The 27,804-nt window shown below is 41.3% G+C and overlaps 1 protein-coding gene across 1 annotated transcript in view; it reads right to left on the minus strand.

Annotated features, from left to right (window-relative positions):
• Positions 1–21,639, minus strand: part of LOC124721505 (tubulin alpha-1 chain-like) — a 43,549-nt gene extending 21,910 nt beyond the window's left edge. Inside the window, exon 1 of the mRNA XM_047246521.1 lies at positions 21,497–21,639. Coding sequence (XP_047102477.1) covers positions 21,497–21,499 — 3 coding nt within the window. The 5' untranslated portion in view covers positions 21,500–21,639. The remainder of the gene's footprint in view (positions 1–21,496) is intronic.
• Between the last annotated feature and the right edge of the window lie 6,165 nt (positions 21,640–27,804).

A 27,804-nucleotide genomic window follows, 5' to 3' on the forward strand; every position in this document is an offset into this window, starting at 1 on the left:
TGCTTGCTGATCGAACCTACCAGTAGCAAATCTAGCAACTCGCCTCTGAATTGCTTCGATGTCGTCTTTCAATCTGACCTAGTGTGGATTCCGAACACTCGAGCAGTACTCAAGAATGGGTCGCACTAGCGCCCTATATACCGTCTCCTTTACAGGTGAACCACACTTTCCTAAGATTCTCCCAATAAATTGAAGTCAACCATTTGCCTTCCCTACCACAATCCTTACATGCTCGTTCCATTTGATATCACTTCGCAACGTTATGCCCAAATATTTAAACAACAGGATAGTGTCAAGAAGGACACTACTAATGCTATTCCTGAACATGAAGGGTTTATTTTTCCTGCTCATCCGCATTAACTTACATTTTGATACATTAAGAGCCAGCTGCCATTTATCATACCAACTAGAAATTTTGTCTAGGTCATCTTGTATCAACCTACAGTAACTTATCTTCAACTTCTTCCTGTATACTATAGCATCATGAGTGAATAACCACAGACTTCTGCCCACCCTGTGTGCCAGATCATGTATGTGTATAGAAAATAGCAATGATCCTGACACACTTCCCTGGGGCACTCCTGACGTTACCCCTGTCTCTGATGAACACTCGCCATTGAGGACAACATACTGGGCTCTATTGGTTCTATTACTTAAGAAATCTTCGAGCCAGTCATATGTCTGGGAGCTCATTCCGTATGCACGTACCTTCGTTAACAGTCTACAGTGGGGTACTGTGTCGAATGCTTTCTGGAAATCGAGATTTACGAAATCTGCCTGTTGCCCTTCATCCATAGTTCGTGGTATACAGGGTGTTACTAAAAGGTACGGCCAAACTTTCAGGAAACATTTCTCACACACAAATAAAGAAAAGAAGTTATGTGGACATGTGTCCGGAAACGCTTAATTTCCATGTTAGAGCTCATTTTAGTTTCGTCATTATGTACTGTACTTCCTCGATTCACCGCCATGATTTCATACGGGATACTCTACCTATGCTGCTAGAACATGTACCTTTACAAGTACGACACAACATGTGGTCAGTCGAAGTGTTCGTACGCTTCTCAACAACAGATTCGGTGACCGATGGATTGGTAGAGGCGGACAAGTTCCATGGCCTCCACGCTCTCCTGACCTCAACCCTCTTGACTTTCATTTATGGGGGCATTTGAAAGCTCTTGTCTACGCAACCCCGGTACCAAATGTAGAGACTCCTCGTTCTCGTATTGTGGACGGCTGTGATACAATACACCATTCTCCAGGGCTGCATCAGCGCATCAAGGATTCCATGCGACAGAGGGTGGATGCATGTATCCTCGCTAACGGAGGACATTTTGAACATTTCTTGTAACAAAGTGTTTGAAGTCACGCTGATACGTTCTGTTGCTGTGTGTTTCCATTCCATGATTAATGTGATTTGAAGAGAATTAATAAAATGAGCTCTAACATGGAAAGTAAGCGTTTCCGGACACATGTCAACATAACATATTTTCTTTCTTTGTGTGTGAGGAATGTTTCCTGAAAGTTTGGCCGTACCTTTTTGTAACACCCTGTAGTATGTGAGAAAAGAGCAAGCTGGATTTCGCAGAAGCGATGCGTTCTAAACCCATGCTGATTCGTGGACATGATCTTTTCGATGTCTAGTAAATTTATTATATCCGAACTCAGAATATGCTCTAGAATTCTGCAGCAAACCGATGTTAAGGATTTGGTCTGTAATTATGCGGGTCCGTTCTTTTACATACTTATATACCAGAGTCACCTGCGTTTTCTTCCAGTCACTTCGCACTTTGCGCTGGTCGAGAGATTCGCAATAGATGAAAACTAAGTCAGGGGACAATGACGTAGGCTACTTTGTAAAACCGAATTGAGATTCCATCCAGACCTCGCGACTTATTTGTTTTCAGCTCTTTCAGTTGCTTCTCTACGCCAGGGATGCTTATTACTATGTCATGCGTAAGTACTCCGAAAGTACTTGACTCATTTTCATGGAGTTTTTATAGCTAAATTGGGCACAGATTGGGGCAACATACAGGCTTCGGTTCATTCTAATTAGAACACAGAAAAAACATTCATAATTTAACTTGTTATCTAAAATCGTCTGTACAGCTTGGTAGTACAGATGTTTAATCATCACAGCATAGTACATCAAAGATCCCATCGATGGTGCTGTTAGTTTTTTTAACTTAAAGCCCTGAATAAAGAAAGTACCTTCAATTTGGCGGCGGCCGCCGTTTTGGACGCAAGAAGCTACAGTAGCGCTATGGACAGAATTGTTAAACGCTCATTTACGAAGAATTTTACGGGACTGTATGTGTATAAAGTAAACAATTAACTACAGTTTTTAATTATTTCCTTGTTTTTATTGATAGTACAAACTGATTAAAATTACTTTCATTAAGTCCATCACTTAAATCATAGCATTTTATTTTCCTCATAATACGAAAAATTCTTTGCAGTTACTTTTGTGATAAGTAATGTATCCTTCAGATATAACAGCAATATACATTATTGCCATTCAGTTTGCTTCAGGGAGATATTTTGAAATTGATGACCATATTGAAACACAAGTTCATACTTCTGATTACATGTTAATGTCTTTGACGTTTCTGTTTCCTTTGCAGATTATAACTCTTTTTACATTAACATAACTATCAACTTATCTTAATAAGTGAAAAAATACAAGCAGTAAATTATCTGACTGGTGACTATCTCTTACAATAGCTGTACGCATTTCTCATGTTTACACTTTCACAGCCAGTTTTTGCTGTGGCACATCTCTCAGCTGGCGGTAATGTGTTAATCTATGAACTCTTTTACTCCCATACTGTTGACTTACTAAAAGTCGCATGTAGTCCACATCTTGCAGTGTATATTTCTGTTTAACTTTTCGCTGTTCTCCCAACTAGATAATGCAAAGACTGTCCTTGCCCGCCCAATCTCATCTTTGTCTCTTATGCCTAAATGCATAATTGCATCGCTGTTGCTTTCTGACTCATCACAGATAGACCTGCCCTTGTGTTCTAGCTAGTCGATGAGGAATTCAGCATTTACTGATGATAATTGCCATGGTTACTGGGATGAAAATATTGCGAAACTGCAATAAGGCACATTATTGTCTTACAACTGGGAAAATATGGCACTGAATTAATCGCTTGGACTATGATGAAAAGGTTTTACAAGGCATCGTGTGAAATCGTACACAATAAAACATAATGGAAACCGTTTTCGTTCAGAAGATAATTCTTATTGGTACTTGCTGTGGTTGTTGCCATTACTAATACCGTTTCCCTCATACCTCTTTCCCAAATTTTCAAACAGCGTAGACCTAATAACTCAGGAAGAACTGCCAGCATCATCGAGTTTGCCTTCGACAGCTGTATGCTTTGTAGTTTTTCTGTTTCTCGAGGTCATTAATTTAAAACCAAAAAAACCGCTATAAAATATGCAGCTGACACAACAGAACTTTAACGTATCCTTTGTCCTACTGTATATTTAACAGCTGCTGAAAAACTACGATCTGAAACTGATAAGCAGGATCAACTTTCATTTTACCATAATACTCTGCTCCTATTATATTTTCTCGTAGGTTTCCGGCAATGTTTAATTTTATCATTTTTCTGTTTGGAAGAAATCGTACAGTTTTACAACAGAGACAACTGGAAATGGCAAACTATTGTCTTCAATGACTTGTTTGGGAAGAGTAATGTGACCAGAAATTTTTAAACAGTTTCGTGGCGTGAAATACAATTTCTTAATTGCAATTCATCTCAAATTGATTAGGTGTTAAATTGAGCTAAGAAATGAAAACGCCGGCCGGTGTGGCCGAGCGGTTCTAGGCGCTTCAGTCCGGAAACGCGCGACCGCTACGATCGCAGGTGCGAAACCTGTCTCGAGCATGGATGTGTGTGATGTCCTTAGGCTAGTTAGGTTTAAGAAGGTCTAAGTCCTAGGGGACTGATGACCTCAGATGTTAAGTCCCATAGTGCTCAGAGCCATTTGAACCATTTTTTGAAATGAAAACAGATACCGGTTTTAAAATATAATATCATATGAAATTTTAATCTGGCACGCTATTAAATGTGCTTTAAATGCACATGCAATATTACTATGATATAATGAAACATAATCAAGTTCATATTTAAGTAAGCATCAATGAAAGGAATGTTTATTTATTTCACATAGTTTACCTGTCTTGTATGGAAATGTATCTTTCTTCGCAATTTGATGTTGTCATATTTTGCATCTTTCTGCATTCCTTTTGGCTTGCGGAATTTGGAAAAACTTACTACCACGTTCTGCCCGTCAATAGTTCACTGCATAACACTGCGGTAGTCTTCGCCACAGAAAAGTCCGTTTTGTTAAGCTCTTAATGTAAATAAAATGAGGCTATATGTTTCATACGCCCCTATACACTAAGATAACCGCTAATTAGATCAATTCGCCAATTTACTCTACTGTGGAACTTGGGTCCAAGATGGCTGTCTTGCCTACCACGTGATGTTAAACTGACCAATGACATCGTTCAACTGTCGGAAATCCAGACATAGAAGGTTGTACCTACTTCCTTTATTCAGGGCTTATTTTAACTCAGTGACAGATGTATTTTCAGAAGTTTATGGCAGTGACAGAATTCAGCGCCACACTCATACTTTTACGAATACAAACTAACAGCGAATTTCCTTGGCTAATATGTATGGATTTACTGATTTCAAGTTTTGTCTTAAAAACTTAACGGCATAGTTTTGCTTCTTCCGATAAATTTTATTTATATTTTTTCGTAGGAAAAACTAATTTATCAGGTTTTCTTTGTGAACTGGGTGCCTACTCATTACATTTTTGTTTCATTTTATTTAAGAATAAAAATGATTAGAGAACAGTCGAGTCTTTCTGAATACACTCGAACAGCTGAAAGACTGAGGACTATGCTGTTTCAAGAATTCAATGAAGATCGTGAGGTGAGAATTGCTGTGGTTCGAGAACATCAGGCTTTAATTCACTCTGTGGGAACTCCTTCCGAAAGTGAGGCGTGATGTAACTCTGATCGAGAACGTCATTCATTGTCTCGTTCCTCACAACCCTTCACTCACAGAGGCATAAAGTTACTTCTGACCAAAGTAACATCGCAGAAGCAGAAATTTTGACGAGAAGTGACGCAGGCAAGAGAGGTTTTATACCCCCTTATTCCTAACAATTAAACGTGTGCACCAGTGAGTTTATCTTATGCCATGACCATGAACAAAGCACAAGGTCAGATGCTGCGTGTTGTGGCCGTGGACCTTACTGTGACTTGCTTTTTGTACTGCCAGCTCTATGTGGCTCTCTCCCACGTAAGTGAATCAAATAAGCTCTGTGTTCATGTCCCAAAACTTATTACTTCAAACATTGTATGCAAAGAGGATTTACAAATCAAAAATAAATTACATGCATACAAAGTCTGAGGCACAGCTATAAATAAATACTCTGGCAACATCAGGTTTCTCAGTTAGTAGAGAATAATTCTCTGTGATTCTGTCAACAATGCTTAGTGACCACATGGCCAAAAATCTTTTCATAGTTGGCATTAAGATTTATGCTCATTGTAAGAGGTAAAACACGAAAATGGTTTAACAATGATCTCATTGTATTATTAACTTTGCTATTATAATTTTGGTATTAACTGATTCTTATGTTGCTGGAACCTTTCATTCAACATCTACACTCCTGGAAATTGAAATAAGAACACCGTGAATTCATTGTCCCAGGAAGGGGAAACTTTATTGACACATTCCTGGGGTCAGATACATCACATGATCACACTGACAGAACCACAGGCACATAGACACAGGCAACAGAGCATGCACAATGTCGGCACTAGTACAGTGTATATCCACCTTTCGCAGCAATGCAGGCTGCTATTCTCCCATGGAGAAGATCGTAGAGATGCTGGATGTAGTCCTGTGGAACGGCTTGCCATGCCATTTCCACCTGGCGCCTCAGTTGGACCAGCGTTCGTGCTGGACGTGCAGACCGCGTGAGACGACGCTTCATCCAGTCCCAAACATGCTCAATGGGGGACAGATCCGGAGATCTTGCTGGCCAGGGTAGTTGACTTACACCTTCTAGAGCACGTTGGGTGGCACGGGATACATGCGGACGTGCATTGTCCTGTTGGAACAGCAAGTTCCCTTGCCGGTCTAGGAATGGTAGAACGATGGGTTCGATGACGGTTTGGATGTACCGTGCACTATTCAGTGTCCCCTCGACGATCACCAGTGGTGTACGGCCAGTGTAGGAGATCGCTCCCCACACCATGATGCCAGGTGTTGGCCCTGTGTGCCTCGGTCGTATGCAGTCCTGATTGTGGCGCTCACCTGCACGGCGCCAAACACGCATACGACCATCATTGGCACCAAGGCAGAAGCGACTCTCATCGCTGAAGACGACACGTCTCCATTCGTCCCTCCATTCACGCCTGTCGCGACACCACTGGAGGCGGGCTGCACGATGTTGGGGCGTGAGCGGAAGACGGCCTAACGGTGTGCGGGACCGTAGCCCAGCTTCATGGAGACGGTTGCGAATGGTCCTCGCCGATACCCCAGGAGCAACAGTGTCCCTGATTTGCTGGGAAGTGGCGGTGCGGTCCCCTACGGCACTGCGTAGGATCCTACGGTCTTGGCGTGCATCCGTGCGTCGCTGCGGTCCGGTCCCAGGTCGACGGGCACGTGCACCTTCCGCCGACCACTGGCGACAACATCGATGTACTGTGGAGACCTCACGCCCCACGTGTTGAGCAATTCGGCGGTACGTCCACCCGGCCTCCCGCATGCCCACTATACGCCCTCGCTCAAAGTCCGTCAACTGCACATACGGTTCACGTCCACGCTGTCGCGGCATGCTACCAGTGTTAAAGACTGCGATGGAGCTCCGTATGCCACGGCAAACTGGCTGACACTGACGGCGGCGGTGCACAAATGCTGCGCAGCTAGCGCCATTCGACGGCCAACACCGCGGTTCCTGGTGTGTCCGCTGTGCCGTGCGTGTGATCATAGCTTGTACAGCCCTCTCGCAGTGTCCGGAGCAAGTATGGTGGGTCTGACACACCGGTGTCAATGTGTTCTTTTTTCCATTTCCAGGAGTGTATTAAACATTCAGATTGTAGTATTTCTTAGTGTCCTGACTTTTAACTGGTTGCTCTAGCACATTCATAATACACCTAATTTTTTATGTTTAATTGTTCCAGTATACGGTACTTGCGTAATGAATGCTGAGCTGCTTTTCTTTCAGTGCTTTTCATCCAACAGTACGAGTAGCAAATATTTATTTGCATACTTTCACTCGCGCAAGGAAAGAATAACTAGACATGATGAGAAGACGTCGATTGTGCTCCGATAACCGTCATATGCCTCCATGGGAATAGTGGATGTACTGATAATGGTTTCAGTGTCATCCGCCAACAGATAGCATATGGCATAGCTAGCTGAGCGCCATCTGTGTCTACCCTCTAACAGAGAATGCTACCAGTCAGAAGGTTCAGTGTGATGCAAACGTGTGTAGCAATTAGGCACCCATGCCACAGAGATGCACGAACTCGTGCTTCCTACAGCCAACTGAGCGGCTTTGAAAGGTGTCAAATTGGGGGTTTCCGAATGGCAGGGCGATCCTTTAGAAGAACTGACTCACAAGTTGGACGTGTTGCATCAGTTGTGCAACAGTGCTGGTATTAGTGGTCACGTGAACATTCCTCACTCGTAGATGAGGTTCTGGATGTCCACGCAACACAGACACCCGCCAGGATCGTAGTGTTGTAAGGGCAGCAGTGACAGATCGAACAGCTACTACAGCAGAGATGAGAGGGCTTGTGAGCCCAGACGTGTCAACACGAAAAGTTGCGAAACAGTTGTTAGCAACGGGACTATGGGTGTGCATACCTCTGGCCCGTATTCCGCTCGTGCTACAGCATCATCGTGCACGGCTCGACTGGTGCCATTAGAGGATCACTTGGAAGATGAAATAGCACACTACGGTCTTCAGCGACGAAAACAGGTTATGCCTCTGCACAAGTGATGGTCGTTTGCATGTACAACATAGAACTGGTGAGCACTGTCTCGTAGAGTGTATTCGTCCAAGACACACTGTCCTCACCCCAGAATTCGTGGCCTGGTGTGTGTTTAGCTAAAACTCTTGTTCACCTTTGGTGTTACTGGAGTGGACACCAACCAACGTTCAGTACCTGCAGAATGTTGCTAAACACGTTCTTTTGCCATTCTTGCAACAGGAAGGTGATGTGTTGTTCCAGCAGGATAACTCTCGTCCACACACTCCCCTAAAACTGAACATGATTTACAAGACCTGCAGCAACTTCCTTGGCCAGCACGATCACTAGACGTGTCTCCAATCAAGCATGTGTTGGATGTGATGGAATGAGAAGTGACCTGTGTGACTTGTCGGAGAATAACTCTTACAAAAACACGTTAACAGGTCGAGCGTGTGGCATAACGTATCCCAGGACAGTATTCGCCACCTGCATGATCGACTAGTTGCCAGTCAGCACCTGTATCCACTGTGGAGGCTACGCCACATACTAATATGGGTGTTTCAGCAAGGGTCGATGCCTGATGCCTCGGACCCGATTGTGCTATTGATCTGTAAATGTAATCATTTCATGTAATCCATATGCACCATTGCAACAATAGATCTTGAGTGAATTGGAAACTTCTAAAACGGTGTTCTAATTTCCTTCCAACAGTGTATTAATTTTGAGACAATATTTGTTATCTTCATATCCTTGAGATTTTAATTTTTATCATTTTTGCAGAAATCGTGTATAAATTATTTTGTGATTATGTGCAAAATATTTCAAATTCTAAAATTTTTAGATCAGACATATTCCAATAAAACAATTGTGCTCTCACAAAAAAAAAAGAAAAAAGAAAATGAGTGCAAGGAAGAATTTATTCCATAATTTATCTGCTGCACACTTTTACACAGATGTTGCCCATTGACTAACACTGAATTGAGAGGAGAATAAACGAACAAGGGATAATGATTCATAAAGAAAGGTAACTCGTGAACAGAATCAACAATAGAAAATTACATTTCATCGGTTGAAGTTATTTGCAACACATTATCTCAGCTGCAGTGGTGAGTTAGATATAAGTTACTTTAATGTTTTAACAGCTATGGCAGCTCAATTATACGGAACATTCATCAAATTATTTCACAGAAAATGGTGTTGTACTATCGTCAGCTGCTATCTCCTTCTTTTCCATACGCATTTGCCACGCATCTTGCACAGGGTCGGCATGGTTCTGTATCGGTTTTGGCATGATTAATGTAAGAGGCAGCCGGGTGCCCTTCCTGTACCACCCCATTCCGCCCCCCCCCTTTCGCCCTACACCTCCCCCACCACCCTCCCCCGTGATGGATGTGTACCCCAGTTGTCTACATATAGCGTTATCCACGTGGAAGTGGGAAAAAGTTTTCTAAATATTTATGAATCGTGTTACTGAATTGGGAGTTAAGTATCAGCTCGGTATTCACCTTACCGGATGTGGGAGACTGCCTGAACACCACATCCAGGTTGGCCAGAACACTGACCCTAATTGTTAATCCACCAGGCAGATTCAATCCGGGGCCAGTGCACCTTCCCATCCCTGAAATGGTGCTTTAATATGCATGGCTATCTGGACAGGTTACTGTCAGCTGTTATGAAAAGCGCTATTATTTCTAGCAGTTTCGATTGTTACTTATCATCAGCAGGCACAAGAAGTAATTCAGTTACAGTATCTGTGACAAGACACAGGCTACACGATATTCCCTCCACTCGTATATAATGCCAAAAACAGAAACTGGATATCAGAACTAAACATTGTTTAGATGTGCTAGTAATTATGTTTTTAATATAATAGCTCACAGAATCCAAGCACGTCTCGAGTCTTATAAATAGTTGGAACAACATCTGTCATACGTCTGAATCAAGACTGACAGTAGTGGTGTTAGGCCATACAAAAATACTTAATTTTTCTCAAGCAGTTCATAATTTTATGTTCAATTACTTTACGAATATATATGTGCAAAATTGCACTAAACTTCTTACCCTTTATTTAATGGTAAAATATTTCAAATATCTACTTGAAGGAATAACATTTTCTACCTGCACCGATAGAGTCCCATAAACTAATGCATTCAAATAAAAGAATGCGAAGACTTCACCATTACCACTCCTTTATCTCCACTATAGTTCTTAGTTAACACCAGATTTGTGTTCTGTGTCCGGCACAGAAAATGAAGTGGCTGATCATCTGTCTAGACTGGAAGAATTACAGATGATAGACTACGATGAAATAGCTATCTCAAAAGAGAAAGATTAAGCTCAAGCTCTTAAGTCAAGTTGCAACACTTCACTGAAATCGAAGCAGTTTACTACTCCTAATGGATTAAGACTGTAGTGTGATATATCTGTTGAAACCGTTTGTCTATATATTCCTAAACAATTTAGGATCAGAGTTTTAAGCATTACCACAACACGGCTCATCCAAGAGAGTGATCTTCAGTCAAGCTCATAACATACAAATTTTTCTGGCCAAACTTAAAGAAGGATGAGTGACAACTGACTAAGGCATTTACAGCCTGCGAGGAGAGCAAAATTATAGCACATACTACATCGCCTATTCCACACTGTTGGTGACTATTTTCACGTGTACGTATTCATGTAGTGGGTCCTCTACCACACTCCAAAAGGTTAGTGTACTGTTTACCATCTCTCTGACGAAAAAAGTGTGCTAAAATGGTTTAATGCATTTTTTTCTTTACAAATTAAGCACAGCACATATAGATTTACCAGCTGGATACAAGTTGTACTCCTTCGAAACATTTAACCAGTTACAGTAACACCAACATCCTTTGATTCATGTATTATCAGATTTGGAACCCGACAACAGATAATACCAAATCAAACAATACAGTTTCAGACTAGCGTATCCCAAATCTTAGCAAAGTAAATAGACTAGGATTACTGATACCATCAACAAGTTAATGGAAAAATTGAAAGGTTTCATTGCAGACTGAAGAGTGGCATACAAGCTTATGAAACAGCTAAATCAGCTAATATATATTATATTACCCATAACATTAGGGACACGCATTTAGTCGAAAACTCTCTCTGAACCAATGAAGTGTAAAATACCCTTGTTTTTAGACGCTCTGTCTTTCCATCTTTTGGCTGGCAATTTTTTTCGAGTGATCGCTGTTGTAGTATTTTTTCATTGAGTTTTAATAAAGTGTGCGGTTTCATCATCATCGAATACTTATTGTATTTTCTGTGGATATATGTCCTCGGACGAGTTGATTCCAAAGAAACCCACGGATCGTGAGAAACACATTAAGTGTGGGGATACTACGCTTGCTGCAACAGATGCTGTCTTGTCAGAACAGTTACCGTGCAATTCGGAAAAAATAACAGTAATCCTTGCCCTTCCAGTACTTCCAAATGATGGAGTATTGCCTGACAATTTGCACGATATTTAGCCCATATACAATTTATGGTTAGCTGCATCACGTCGTAAGTGCCACAAAACAAAATCGTTGCTCCACTGTACATGCCACAACACCTGGACCTACGGTACAAACAACTGGAACTTCCGTTTGTGGCCTATGGTGTATGTGATGACAGTCTATACTTCATCCCGACTGTCAGTGCTTTAGACACTCAAACTCTTTTATTTTTGTCAAACATCGTTCATAACACAACCTTCCTTACAAGCATGAACAGCTTAAAAACGATATGCTCCGCTACGTTGGCAAATCAAGAGACCTACGCATTCAACAATTTCTTAAAAGTAAAGATACTGGTGATAAATCTCCGTCTGAATTCTGATATAACATAAGAACACCAGTGAATGAAGCTGAAGTGTCTGATGCAACATTAAAACAAGTATGCTGCAGTCATTTGGCTTTCGCTATCAAAAGTGCTGTAGTTTCAGATGATACTGCGGACTTGTATTATTAGTTACTGGTAACTGAACGCATACGTAGTATTTTATTACATAATAAGTCGTGCGGGGACCCACAAAGTAGTAATAGCGTCACACATTTAAATGCTTTGGACGTCTCTAGAGGGCAGCAACTCCCACAATCTGACAGAAACAGCACAAATTCACAAAAGCCCACAGCACAGCAGCCGGCGAAGTTCTCACCGCCGGCCGCTGTGTTCGAGCGGTTCTAGGCACTTCAGTCCGGAACCACGGGGCTGCTACGGTCGCAGATTCGAATCCTGCCTCGGGCATGGATGTGTGTGATGTCCTTAGGTTAGTTAGGTTTAAGTAGTTCTAAGTCCAGGGGATTGAAGACATCAGATGTTAAATCCCATAGTGCTTAGAGCCATTTGAACCATTTGAGCTCTCGCCGCGATGTCAACAACCAGTTACACAACTGGTATTGGTATTATTTCCGATTCGGCCAAGAGGAGAGAAAATACAAAACTCCTCGCAGCTACCCAAAGAACAACAGCGACCGGAAATAAGCACGACCAGTCGCTCTGAACTGAAGAGTCTAACCAACAACATCACAACTGAACAAGAACGTCAATTTAAGTTTAGTTGGTTCCACGAACTGGTACACTTACATGTCTTTAAACACGATCATACCACCAGCTATCAGCCGGTCAGTAACGGGATGATGGAACGATAGCATCGCACTTTAAAGTCTTCCCTAGTCTGCCATGGCTCTTTGTGGCTATCTACCCTACCGCTACTGTTACTGAGACTATGTGCTGCAATTAAATCCGATATTCGAGTTTCTGCAGGAGAGTTAATGCATGGTGAGCCATTCAGACATCCTTCGAATGTTTTAGAACAGCTATACGACTACATGCTGCGAGACCCTCCATTCATCTTGCAACAAGTCAATAATTGTATTTCCAAATTTCGCCATCTCCAGCACATTGGCACGCGGATCTTGATATCTTCGTACATTAAGATTTACGTACATGCTCTCATGTTATATACGTACTCTCATGTTATACTGTGTCCTGACTCTGTCAAAATTCCATTGAAAACACACTCAGTTCCTTACCTCGTATTGTCGCGGTATGAACACATTGTGACGATGTTGGTTTCTGGCAAGCCCACTACGGTGTCCTTGGAACGTGTCAGACTGGTCTACCTGTTGCAAGAAGACAATGCTTTGGGCCGCTCCCCCTGTATTCGCCCCGACTCCTAAATACGGCTGTTGTCAGGTGTACGTCATCATCAGACCATTCTTCATCAGACAATCGGCTTCTCCGATTTTACCCCCAACCCCCACTGGGGCTGATAGAACTGTATGCCACGAATCTCCCTTCATTCCAGATGCTCCACTCTGTAAGGGGTGGGGGGAACCTATGTGACGACGCAATTAGACGAGAACTATCTCTGTATAGTTAAGTGTAAAATATCTTTGTTTTTAGACTCTCTGCCTTCCCGCCTTTAGACCAGTATGTTTCGTTCAATTGGTTGCTGTTGTAGTGTTTTATGTATCTCGCACTGAGTTTTAATGAAATATGAGGCTTGAGTACCAGCTAGTACGTGTTGGTACTATACTTTTTGTGGATTGACGTCCCAACATGTTTTAAGGTACTGCGCTGAAATTACTTGGAAACTTCTTCCAGGAATGTCAAACGACAACCAGCGTTGACCCTCCTACTTTCTTCACAGAACAGAAAAGGATGAATCACGTAAAACCTACAGTGAACTCCCACGGTTTCAAATGAACACCTTTCATGGATGCGGTGTGCTACTATATTAAGGATTATATAAATTGAGTTCTCTTGTCCAGTTCCTGTTTTCGACTTCATGTAAAGGGAGATGCAATGTCATGTATGTGTCCACACAGATGCTGTATTTGAAAATTTCGTTGTGCCTGTTGATGAGATTTTCATAGCAGCTGACGGAGGTGTGAAACACGATTTGCTAGCTGTGAGGCACCAAGAGCTGAAAACATTTCAAATTATTTTACGTTTCATACGTTCTCTTAATTCGACACAGTAACATTATTACGAACCGGCGCCGTACCGAAGTGACCCCGTACCCTTTACAGAACTGTTAATTCTGCTCCACCTCCTTCCCCCTCGAATCGTAAAACTACATTTCTGCATTTTTTTTCTACGTAGTTTCACCTAGTTTTTGAGTAGGTTTGAGTAGGTTTAAGAAAAATTAAGCATTATTGAAAATATTACTTAACTGAACTATATTTATATAAAACATCGCACACAACGAACTAAATGTATAATTGCAGCAAAAAAATCGCAAGTAGTATAAAAGTAAAACGGTATTGCATTGATGTATTGATGTATTGTTTATGGAGCTACTGTACATTAAGATGTATAATAACGAACAGGTGTAAGAATCTTACAAGGCAATTCCATAGCACAACTTGGCAGAGAAAAAGTACACCAACAAACGATTAGCAATTTCTCAGCACAGAAATTCACAAACAAGAATGGGCTGTTTCATTGCGTTGTGCCAACAAAAAAATTTGAAGATCATGATGTACAAATCCACAGAGCTTCAGACGTCGACTCGGATCGATCGTGTTCGCACCAAAGTTAAATTTACTCCAAAAGATCACACTGCATCAGTATACACCTTCAGAAAATTGACACAAAAAGGATCCAAAAAACTCCTGCAATATAAAATAGGAATGGGAGAAACAAAGGGCAGACACTGGGAAGAGTTCCAAACCAAGACCATACAGAAAGCCATAAAGCTAACCCACTGGAAACAATCTTACTGGGACAAAGCATGGTACCACACTTTGGAAGAACGAAAGAGAGCCTTACAGAAATACAACAGCAAAAAATCACCGTGAACTGAAGAACACTTTTTCGAGATTAAAAAGCAGGTTGTAATATTAATCAGGCAGAGATGGAGGAGACACATCAATACCAATATTAAATTTTTTAAATTAGCTTTACGAAGTACAACAAGCGTGACTAATGCAGGTCGTTCATTGGAGGGATCAGTGGATACACAACGCGGAAAGGGTGTTTTAGAAAGCAGGACGGTCGACTCGCTCTGATAATTCACAACTGTAGGGAGCAATTTCGGTCCTTCTCTCACCTACACAACTGTCCAGAACCACCTACAAGATTTCCCAGGGAGACGACTACTACTACTACTACTATTACTATTACACACGCACACACACACACACACACACACACACACACACACACACACAGAATCACATTCATCTAACAGAGATGAAATCTACAAACATACTCTTAGACTAAAATGCAGCAGCACATATGGGGAAAATGGAATAATCGCAGAGTTATTGAAGTACATAGGGAAAAACTCACTTTCAGAACTTTCACTTAAATCATCACGGATATTTGGCACACAGAAAATCTGCCAGAAGATTTGAAGTACGCATTCATCCATCCACCCCTCAAAAAGGGTGACAGGACAGGCGTCAGTAACTGCAGGAAAACCCTCCTCCTTCGACTCACGTAGAAGATACTCTCAGTATGTTTACTTCAAAGGAACACAAACACAGCGTGAACTTAAGATGGGCGAATACCAAACGATCTTTCTACCGTGGTGATGATGCGTAGAACAGAGCTTCAATCTAAAAAGAAATTAAAAATATATGACAACTCGAACCAGCTCTATCATCTACCCTTTTGTCGACTTCAAGAAGAATGACTTGGAAGACCGACTTTCTCTGTTTCATATCCTAGAAGGGCAGGGACTAGACTGAAAAACAGCAAGTGTCATTAATGAAACACTGACAGACACAACGTCCAAAGTAAAAATTGAGTGGGAAAGATTGAATCTAAAACAAGAGTTCGCGAAGCAAATGGGCTATCACTATTCAGCTTCAATCTCATTTTAGTGAATTCTTTAGGAAATGAGAAAAATAATTAAAAAATCAAATAGGAAAAAGAATTTAAAAAATCGAAATCTCTGGAAATTTATTCTGCTTGAAAGAACAAAGATAACGTTAATAACTCTTGCTTAACTTTCGGAGATTCAGCGATATCAGCGGACAGTGAAGTTACAGCGATGACAGAAGTCTTTAAAGAATGCGATGAAAAAGCTGGCCAACTAATCCCCGTTTTTTTATTTTATTTTTTTATTTTTTGACTGATTTGATTTGTACTAAATTTAACGTTCAGAAATTAGACACGAAGTATGGCAAACGAAAATGGTCATAGAACAAACGAGACCAGTAAAGGAAGCACTGAGACTTCGATTACAAAAACTCTAGACAGCGTGCAGGAGAACTCATGGCATTTACAACCAAAAGTTCTTATCCACACTTACAAAAGTTAGACGTTAAAACACCTGAAGCTCTGTACGTGAGCGTAAGTTTTAATTCTCAACAGAAAAGGCGATCTGGAAAACGTACTGGGAAAGCACAAAGAACTGTGAGGAAAATTCTGGGCCCAGACAAAACGGAAGACCTGAGACTAAAATACCGTAAAGCAACAGAGAAATTGTCAAACCTGGCAGCAAACATTAGAAAACGAGGATATAAATTTTATGGACATGTTCAAAGACTCCCAACAACAAGGCTTTGACACAAGATTATGGGATACATTGGACAATTAAAGAATATGTCATGGACCAAACAAGTTAAAAAGGAAGTCGAGAAAAGCAATGGAAGTGGTAGACAGGAGTCTGTTGAGTCGAAAGATTAAAACGAAAAAGGAATCAATTGAACTGAAGAAAGAAAAATGGCCTACGCAGAGAGAAGAAGAACCATGTGGAACATCGGGAAAACTAATCTGAAACTACTGCGTGATGCAACAGAATCCATATGCAAATAATAACAACAATAACAAAGAACAGGTTTTATTTGTTCTTTATAAATTGTCAATTGTGAATACATTACTAACCAGAAATAGAAGAAAAAAGGTTTTAATTAAGAGCTGAGAAAATATCCCTTTCAATAATTATGTTTGTATTATAATTTTAACTTGCGTTTCTTCGTTTTGAGCGAAAAAACAAACTGATATCCTCACTGAAGTCAAGTTTAACAGCTGTGTCACATCCTATGGACATTATTTTAGAGTTAACAGCCTGCTTTCACTCAAAATACTGCAGTCGCTCGCAAATCTATTTCGACGTTTGGATAAGCATCACTTACTTACACCAGTGCTTCGCAAAACCTTCGAAATATCCAAATGGAAATCCGTTTCAATGCTTTTGATCTGTTCTGAAAACCTGGAATTTCAAAGCAGCTATTACTTTAACTAGCTACGCTGTATCAACATCTCTGCTATATTTGACAACAAAATCAGCTGCACATATTTCAATATAAGACACAGAGCTTTCGTTTAAGGCGTTTCCTGACAGGAAGTTAGTCAGATGAAATGTTTTGGTACTTGTGGGATCTGTTATCTAGTGCACTTATGATTGTGTTAAATACTTTAAAGCACTCTTGTTCAAACAGTGTCGCTCCAGTCCTCATACGGTAAAAACCGGATGCCGTCAGTAAAATACCATATTCGTTCAGCAACGGCTTACCGACCTCCGAGGTCGTACAATACCGTAGCAAAGCTGCAGAAATAAACCCATTGTTGAGCAGGAGCAAGTTGTGTACACGACAAACTGTGTGAACTAAGCCCACTGTTACCACGTAAACCATGTTATCGATAGACGTCTGTTTGATCGTAGTAGTGTCTTCATCATATTGCAAGGACGAAATGACACTTTAGAAAGGACACAGCGTGCTTTTACAGTCACCGGCCGAGGGAAGTGCTTCTTCTCATGGGCGGAAGGTAGGAATACGAGGGGTAGGAGAATTCACGTACTTCTTCGGGTTAATTTGTAAACCACATTTTTTTAATTGGTCAGATTCTGTGCCCTCTCTGTGCCTGCACCTTTGGCGTGGGCCTATCTCGTCATGCACTTCGAACGGCCCTCTTTGGAACATTTTTAAGCCAAATGTCTTGGAAGAAAGAAGAAGGAAGGAAATGTGAATACGGACAGAAATGCCTATAATACATTGAACTGAAATGAATACAAACGAAGAGAGAATAATGATAAATGAAGAAAGGACTTAGGGTTGCCAAATGTCCCGGTTTTCCGGACGGCAGTTTGATCCGGATTTCGGATTTCAGAGGAATATTCTAAGACTGTCTACTTTTTCTCCAAATTCTTGCCTTAATCTGTATTTCAACTCCAGCTGTAATCTAAATGGCTCAAATGGCTCTGAGCACTATGGGACTTAACATCTATGGTCATCAGTCCCCCAGTACTTAGAACTACTTAAACCTAACTAACCTAAGGACAGCACACAACACCCAGCCATCACGAGACAGAGAAAATCCATGACCCCGCCGGGAATCGAACCCGGGAACCCGGGCGTGGGAAGCGAGAACGCTACCGCACGACCACGAGATGCGGGCTGTTATCTAAATAACTAAGGTTTTATTATCGCAGCTAACTGAGTCCGTTAAGAAATCTTATTGTGTGGTAATGCTGCTAAGTTTCCATTGTTGCCCCTTATCTCAATTTAGGTTAAGCTTTCCACCAATGTGCTTCTATGTTGCTCTAAGTCACATAGCAGTTAATTTGTTATTAAAGTATTTGATTCTTTCAAGTGAACTCACAGTGCCAAAGGGGAAGTGTTCATTCCAAGAGGTTTTTCATAAAATGAGGGAGAAGTCACTATGAAGTGGAAGTTATAATTTGTAAGCGTTGCGTTTCCATTGCACATGCAGGTAGAGTAGATATTAAGGATCATTTAACTGCCGTAAAGCGTAAATCAAACGTGTAATCTGCAAGAACAAAAAATGGACAGTTATTTTATTCCAAATTCATTTAAACAAGGCAAATTAGTAACAGCAGAGGAGTCAGCAATGTGCTATCATACTATTAAACATCATATGTCTTTGAAATCAGTGGACTGTACTTCTAGGCTAAGTTCCAAGAATTTTAATGATTGCGAGTAGTAAAAAATGTGACGTTGGGCGGAATAAAATCAACAGCAATTGTGAAATCAGTGTTAGCACGCGAAACCCCCCGCGCCCCCCCGCCCCCCCCCCTCCCCGCAAAAAAATAAAATAAAAATAGCGATGATCTTTCAAAGGCTAGCTATTGTGGTACAGCTACAGACAGTGGTAATCACAAATCCGATAAAATATTTTTATTAATTATGTCATTTTTTAAGCGTAATAGAAATGTCCTCGAGATTTCTCCTGGTTTCTGCTTCCGAAATTTCGTCCATTTTTAGTCAGTTTAAGAGAAATTTCTCGGTCAGTTACACATAAATTATGGGAACCCTATTAAGGTACATGGTGAAAACTGTCAACAACAGAAAAATACATTTCATACTCTCCATAATTCAACACAATAACTAAACTTGAAACATTTTGAAGTCAGCATATTGAGGATATATACAGAATGGTGAGCATCCAAATCTGCTAAGTCAAGAACTCAATAGCTCTTAGCAGAACAGTGTAATCACAATGATGAGGCATAGCATTTGGACCTTCATGTTGATACATAACTGACTGCTTATTCTACAAATTGCAGAACCTTTTACACAATGGCCCTGGACTCCATTTGCGCCCTGATGCACAACTGGATAAATAATAGAACTGGATAGTAATATCAGGATACGGTTTTACGAATTCAGTTCATATTCTGAGATTCCATGGATTTGCAGTTGAACATCTTCTTCTTCAGAGCTTCAAGAACGTGACGCGAGTAGTCTGAGTTTATTAGCCAGTAAATATAGCGTCATTGTCACTTTCCGTGAAGATGGAAAAGAATTACAACATGCATTTAAATTACTGTAAGTATTGTTGTATGCAGGAGGTAGCTCAGTTAAATATTTCGATGGAGAAAGACATACTTCTCGTATACCAAAAGTAAAACAGTGTTTCGTGACTTTTCTTCATAATGGAGCACGTTCGCTGACAAGTATTTGCAATATTTAAGTTTTACGTCATTTTACTATGTATATAAACACATTACGCTTATATCCGCTATTTACAGTATTCCTGACTATCGTCAAACAAGGGAGAAAACACTGTATTGTAAACCTGTGACCTAATGAAAATTAACAGAGCATGACAGATGGAAATGAAATGGTCGTATAGCACTGCTGGCCGGGATGTCCCATTTGGGTTCGGCCGCCAAGCGCAAGTCTTATTTCAGTCGGCGCCACTTTTGGGTGACTTGCGGCCGATGATAAGGATGAAAATTGATAACACAACACCCAGTCCCCACGCGGAGAAAAATCTCCAAACCAGCCCGGAATCGAACCCAGGCCCAGTATATGGGAGGCAAGTATTTATCGCTCAGTTAAACAGGCGGACAGCATGAAAGATCACTGAACTGAAAGTATATATTCTGGTCAGATGATTGACTTATGTACGGATGCTGCCTCTTACCTCTCATTAGATGAAATCTGAGCTTAAAACGTAGGTTTCTTTGATTTTATTTCACGTATCAACAGTTTACCTTGTTTTTACATTATCACTGCTTACTTGTAGCTACAATTCTTGTCAGTATTTGAGATAGGTTAACATTGTGGGTCACATCGTGGCTCGAATCCAAACAACTGAATTTGATACAGTTTCTGTGTATGTTATATATTTCTACTCTGGCAAATGTGTCGCTAATCTGTTCTAAAACAAATCACCTTGCAATGAATTTTCCACTGAGCAACCTTGGCACTATTGATATTAATACATGGAACTGATCATCAAAATAGTCTGTCATTTTTGTGAGTTAATCCTCTCTTAGGATCTGCCTAACAATCATCATACACTAAAAAGCACAAGAACATTTAAAGAGGCATTATTTTGTAAATATATTCCTTGTCCGGAAGAAGAAGCAAAATTTATTTCTAATGCACACCTTTTATATCATTGTATGTACTTATGGAGTGGTACCACTATCAATGCAATTAACGAAACAAAGGCGCTTGCAAAGGTTGGCATCCATATTCTAAGATTTCATGAATTTTCAGTTGGACATCATCTTCAAAGCTTCAAGAATCTGACGCTCGTTGCGCGGCTTTATTAGTCAGTAAATATAGGATCATTGTCACTTTCTATGAAGATGCCAAAGAGTTGTAACGTATTGGCAAGTGTGCACATGTTGCAGATTACATCATATCATGAATTTGTATTAACAAGTACTCACACTCTTCGACGATAAAAGGAGAAGGAAATGAATACTAATAAATTATATGATCACGTCTCAGTACTTCTACTTATTAAATCCGAATTTATCCGGCTCACTCAGGCGTAATGTAGTCGGGCAGTTTCCTTTGTTCCTTTACACAGTTTAGTTTTTAAGTGTTCAGATAGTATTCTGAAATAACTACAATCAGATGGCCTTCACACACTTCATTCAGGAAAGTATAGATACATACCCCCACAGGTTTCATGCACGTGGTCATACTTATCCTTAGCTTTGAACTTACAACAACAGCTTTCAAACACGAGGAAAGATAAAAGATACGTAAAACTATAACTACGTTCAAAAGAAATGAATAAGGTACATAAACCAACCATTTTTATCCAATTTCCGTAAGATCTCTCGCTGCAACAGGTATTCGAGACACTCGCGTCTTCGCTACTAAAGACTCTGCTGGCAGACGGCCGGAGAAGGTTTATTTTTGGGACGCCACGCAAGAAATGGCCCTCAGGGTGGAGCTTCCTACACTGTGACAACACGCGGCTCGTTTCGGAAGAATGAGAGGACCGGGATTTCAATGATGTGTCGGGGAGAGATGGAACAAGTATAAGTCGAAGCAACTGCAGCGGACACGGATGCCGATACAGAAAACTGCCCTGTATTCTCGCAAAGAGGTCACTTAGGTACTGGAGAGTCACACAAACAGACTTCTTTCCTGAAATTACAGTTCTTTTCTTGGCGTGTTACTATGGGGTACTTCACCGGCAGAAGTATCTGCAGTACACTTACAAACCTGTCACACCCAAATGTATTAACGAACGAACAATTTTGAGCAGGATACAAATTACTACAGGTCTCACAAACATAAGATGAGCTTGTCTTACCGCTGGAAGTTTCGTTAAGAACTTGCGTACGTCAGGACAATTTCCGCACTTTTTTGTTATCCTTTATACTGCACGCGGTCCAAAATACTGTTTACAGCAATTCAAATATTTCTATTTGTTTTCTTTGGGTTTTAACCAGTGAAGCACGTGTTTTTTTTATATTAATATCAATTTTATCATTTCAGTGTCGAGATGTTACTAGCGCAGTTTGACGTCGCCTCAGCTTTTGAATTTGTGGTTTTCGTGTGAAACTTACTTTTTCATTGGATCCTGTGATCATCCAGCTTCTTTTTTTATTTGCTTAAACGGCTGGACATTTAATGTATTGTGCTTTACCTAATGAGTTGTCACGCCAAGCTAACAAAATCGATAGTAAACATTTTTATCAGGTAAGAGACCTTTCCTCTTTAATTTACATAATTTCAAATCACCAGCTTCTGTTAGTTCTCAGAATAGGTTTAAAATACCTGTGTCATAAAACCAAATTTACAATGCACTTAGAAGCAAAGTGTGATCACTAAATACTCATTCTTATTCTAAACAGGTCTTTAGCAGGGTGAAAAACGATTTCATTATTTCCCCATGATCGAATGATGCTTCTAAGGATATTTGTTCATTAGATATTATTTCAACTGTTCATTAGATATCTTTCTTGAATTTAAAAATCATCTAATAAATTCAGCTGAGAATGAATGAGTGTTGCAATAGGTTTTGGTCGTTCACGAGAATTCTGTACACGTCGAAGAAGGGAGGAAGGTTAGAATACAGCTATCTGTCTGACTTAGAGGTATTAGAGATTCTTCAAGGATAGGAGAGGAAATGGCTCTTGGCGTGTCCAGGATCTACGGGGTATTTACCTCAGTGATCTAGAAATACAATAGAAATTCTAAATCTTAATTGTCAGAGCGTTAATGCTGTATTGAAGAGAGGACCACCTCGTTCCGACCAAATCGAAGAGACAGTCGAAGATATTGTATCTTCTGAAGGGAAATGAATTACGTCATTAATCAACACAGAAAGACAAATACTTTGTGTATTTCCAGTCTAGTGTTTTGAACTCTGAAACTTAGAGAGAGACTTGAGACTGCCTCCCGATATTCGTGCCCGATCTTCTCATTCTGAATTTCTGCCATGTGCAGTCCCATTTTTCTCATCACCTGCGCAATTTTTTAGATGATGGGAAGTTTCGGATTTACACAAACTTTACGAATAAAACTTGACCTGTCCCTACTTTCTTGAAACATGTTGAGATAAAAGATGTGAAAGGATTACTTGTGGAATATTTGTAAACGCTCCAGCTCCACAGAAGAAACTTGAAAGTCATGGAAAATGTAAATCAGAGTAGATAGTGATCGTGGTTAGATATCATTATTAAATACATGTGCATGGCTTATGCAGGGCCGTCCAAACGTTCTTTTGGAAAATACAGATAGAGTCAGTAACGTGTTACGGTCAGTGTGAAAAATTATTCGGACACTTAGCTACTTTGGCTTTAGTTTCTTTCTGTAAATGAATAAGAGTGGTTATAAATACACATGCCCACAAAATACAGTGATTGCATTTGGTACTACATATCATGCCGATATATGCGCCATAACCACACGTTTTCACCAGTTTTACTTCTTACGAATACACGCTCCGCCCCCTTTCTGTGACCAAGCGGGTAATCTGCTATATAGACTAAAAATAGATAGCAAATAAAATTGCAAGCAGATGGTACGTGTACGGTGACAACTGGAGTAAAGCAATAATTTATTATTGCGAATATGACGTTTTCTCTGCTATTTTCAAGGTATCGCTTTAGGATCACACGACACACGAAAATAACCAAGTCTGTCGACGACTATCGTTTCTCAGAGACAGTGACACCAGTACCTTCTAAAGCTCATAAAACAGAATTCTCACCGTGCTCACGCTACATGTGCTTTCAGAATCCTGCCAAATAGCTAACAGCTCAGGGATCGCAGTCACCTACGACTGAGTTCGGGTTTGCCGAACCTGTGATGCCCCAACTGGAGACTGTTTGGTGCCTCCAATCCCCAGTAGCCATAAGCTCCGGGAACTCTTCAGCAACCACATATTGTCAAGACAGTGGAGTATTATGTCAGAGAGAACAGGGAAGTTGTCGTTAACACTCAGACAGCAAGGAAGGAGCAAACTCTAGAACAAAAACCATCTCATGCTCAACTTTAGCTGCGAGTCCATGGACTGGGTAGGTGATGTGAAACAGTTGCTAGCCAGCAGCCTTTGCGGCGACTGATGCATCCAGTTGTATTTGGCTTTATTGCGTATACTGGGATCTGCCTGTGGCGAAACGCATATCCTTAGCTGCTGGTGAGAATAAATTCATGGAACAGAACGACCAATACTTTCATAATCCTAGCGGGTTGGATGGACTAACGGAGAGTATTAACACGAAACTGAATAACAGAGTGTTTTGAAAGGGGAGTTTTCCTGATCAACCTTCAAATAAGATGAAACCAAAGCACAATAAGTAAGTACCAATGAATAAAAATCAGTTCGCCGTTGTTAGGAAAGGAGAAGGCTCTGAGCACTATGGGACTTAACTTCTGAAATCATCAGTCCCCTAGAACTTAGAACTACTTAAACCTAACTAACCTAAGGACATCACAAACTTCCACGCCCGAGGCAGGATTCGAACCTGCGACCGCAGCGGTCGCGCGGTTCCATACTGTAGCGCCTAGAACCGCTCTGCCACCCCAGCCGGCAGGAAAGGTGAAGCAATTATGATATTTCCCTTTTTTGCACCAAGAAGAATTACCTGGATTAATAGGTATCTTGAATACTGAGCAAATGGCACGTATTGGCAATCTGATGGGCGCTGCCACAGTACAACAGGGAGGAAAAGCGGTAGGAATAAAAAAATTGGATAACTGTCTTAATAATCGAGAACTTCATAACATACTCAGATTTTGTAATGATACTACGATGTGCCGCAACATCGGGAACATAAACGTGCAGTTGCAGGAAGAGTAGTCACAGACGTTGTTATAATGAAGGAGAAAAACGGTACACTGGACAAAACGACAGCATTTATCCTAACATGCAACGGCTTCATATACAAATTTCGACATCTAACAGCGACGTTTTTCAAACGCCTGTGCACTTTGCGAAACATTATATACCTCCCCACGCCGTAACACCTGTACCACCAAAACGATGATGCTCGACAATGTTGCTGGGTGCATTAGTGCACCCACCTCTCGCCATATGAAGGTGCATTGAGCATTGTCGAACATGATCGTTTTGGTGGTCGAGGTGTTGCGGTGTGGGGAGGCATAATGTTGCGTGGGCGCATTGGTGTTAAAATCTTTGAAGGCGGTACACTCACTGGTCAAGGTTATTGTGACACAGTACTTCTTCCCCACCCGCGTGTTTTCAGGGGTGTATTCGGCCCCTACTTCATTTTTTATGAATCATCATGCGCAGCGGCATCAACAGCACAGGCGGAAGAGCTCTTGCAACGAGAGCATATTCGGCGAATGGACTGGCCTCTCCGCTCCCCATAGAGCACGTGTGGGATGTGTTGAACATACGTATTGCAGCACTTCCACAGGCACCAACGACCATCCAGCAGTTGCCTATCGCGCTGGTGGAGGAATGGAACGCACCACCACATTAACTTCTTACCCACCTTGCGGCCAGCATGCAAGCGCGTTTCAGAGCATGCACTGCATAGTGATCACATAGCGTATTACGAGGGGCGTTTGAAAGGTCCGTGCAAAAATAAAAACTACTTACGTGTTTGCAGTAAACCTTTTGTATTTTTCGACAAAGTCTCCTTTTAGACTTATACGCTTCGTCCAACGCTGTTCTAATTTGTTGATCCCTTCTGAATAATAGGAATTGTCCAAGTCTGCAAAATAGCTATTAGTTGCTGCAGTCACCTCCTCGTTTGAATAAAATCTTTGTCCCGCCAGCCATTTCTCCAAATTCGGGAACAAATAGTAGTCCGAGGGAGCCAAGTCTGGAGAACATGGGGAATGTGAAACGATTTGGAATCCTATTTCCATTAATTTTGCGACCACAACTGCTGAGGTGTATGCTGGTGCATTGTCGTGACCGAAAAGGCCTATTTTGCGGTCCAATCGCCGGCGTTTTATTGCACCTTGGGTTTCAGACGGTCCAATAACGATGAATAATATACACCTGTAATAGTTTTAACCGTTTTCAGATAGTCGATGAGAATTATCACTTGTGAATCCCAAAAGACAGTCGCCATAAGCTTTCCGGCCTAAGGAATGGTCTTCCCCTGGTTTGGTGCAGATTCTCCATTGGCAACTCATTGTTTAGATTGTTCTTTGGTCGCAGGAGTATAGTAATTTATCCATGTTTCATCCGCAGTGGCGTAACGACGCTTAAAGTCCTGCGGATTCTTCCTGAACAGCTGCAAACCATCCTTGCAACACTTCACACAATTCCATTTTTGGTCAAGCGTGAGCAATCGTGGAACCTATCTTGCGGACAGCTTTCTCATTTTCAAATGTTTATGCAAAATATTATGTACCCGTTCATTCGAGATGCCTACAGCACTAGCAATCTCACGCACCTCAACTCTTCTGTCATCTATCACCATAGCACGGATTTTATCAGTTATTTCTGGAGTCGTAACATCCACAGGGCGTCCAGAACGTTCAGCAACCCTTGTGCCCTTATGGACACTCCCAAAATTTTGAAATCACTTATAAACGTTCTAATCGAAGGTGCAGAGTGACCGTAATGTTTATCAAGCTTCTCTTTAGTCTCCTGAGGCGTTTTGCTTTTCATAAAGTAATGTTTAATCACCACACGAAATTATTTTTCGTCCATTTTTTGACAATCATTCGACTTCCTTGATTCACATGAATGCCAAACACAAAGAAATACACCAATACGGATGAAACTTGGTGTGCATTCTTTCCAAAGATGCTACTAACTAAACATGACCTCGATACGAGCCGGTGGCGCCATCTCTCGGACTTTGCACGGACTTTTCAAATGCCCCTCGTAAGTTCCATGCGCCGCCTTTTGGAATGTCCAGGGGACCATCATGAATCGCGGTCACTTAAGCTTAATAAATAAATAAGTGAATAAAAGTGTCTATCATGCTCGTCTCACGGCGTATTTCTTTCAGTTACCTTCTGTACTCTATCGTGGCAGTTCGTTCTACGCATGGTCCAAGTTCCAACGAGCCATGTTACTTGGCAGTTACTTTCGCCCTTAATTTTGCACACCGGTGTATATGGATACTACAGGAAGCGTTTCACAGTTCATGTTGGATAAATGGCTGTCGTAATGGTGCGAGTGGATGTATCAGTGGTTACAATTGCCAAAAGGCCGGCCAGGGTGGCCGAGCGGTTCTAGGCGCTACAGTCTGGAACCGCGAGACCGCTACGGTCGCAGGTTCGAATCCTGCCTCGGGCATGGATGTGTGTGATGTCCTTAGGTTAGTTAGGTTTAAGTAGTTCTAAGTTCTATTGGACTGATGACCTCAGAAGTTAAGTCCCATAGTGCTCATAGCCATGTTATTATTATTATTGTGGTGTCACCGCCAGACACCACACTTGCTAGGTGGTAGTTTAAATCGGCCGCGGTCCATGTAGTACATGTCGGACCCGCGTGTCGCCACTGTGATCGCAGACCTAGCGCCACCACCAAGGCAGGTCTCGTGATACGAGAGTGGACTCGACCCCAGTTGTACGAGAACCAAGCTACCGCCCAGTGTACGCGAACCTAGCTATCGCCCAGTTGTACGAAGCCTTTCTCTCTCATTAGCCGAGAGACAGAATAGCCATCAG

Source organism: Schistocerca piceifrons, chromosome X (genome assembly GCF_021461385.2).
Source record: "Schistocerca piceifrons isolate TAMUIC-IGC-003096 chromosome X, iqSchPice1.1, whole genome shotgun sequence".
Classification (NCBI taxonomy): Eukaryota; Metazoa; Arthropoda; class Insecta; order Orthoptera; family Acrididae; genus Schistocerca; species Schistocerca piceifrons.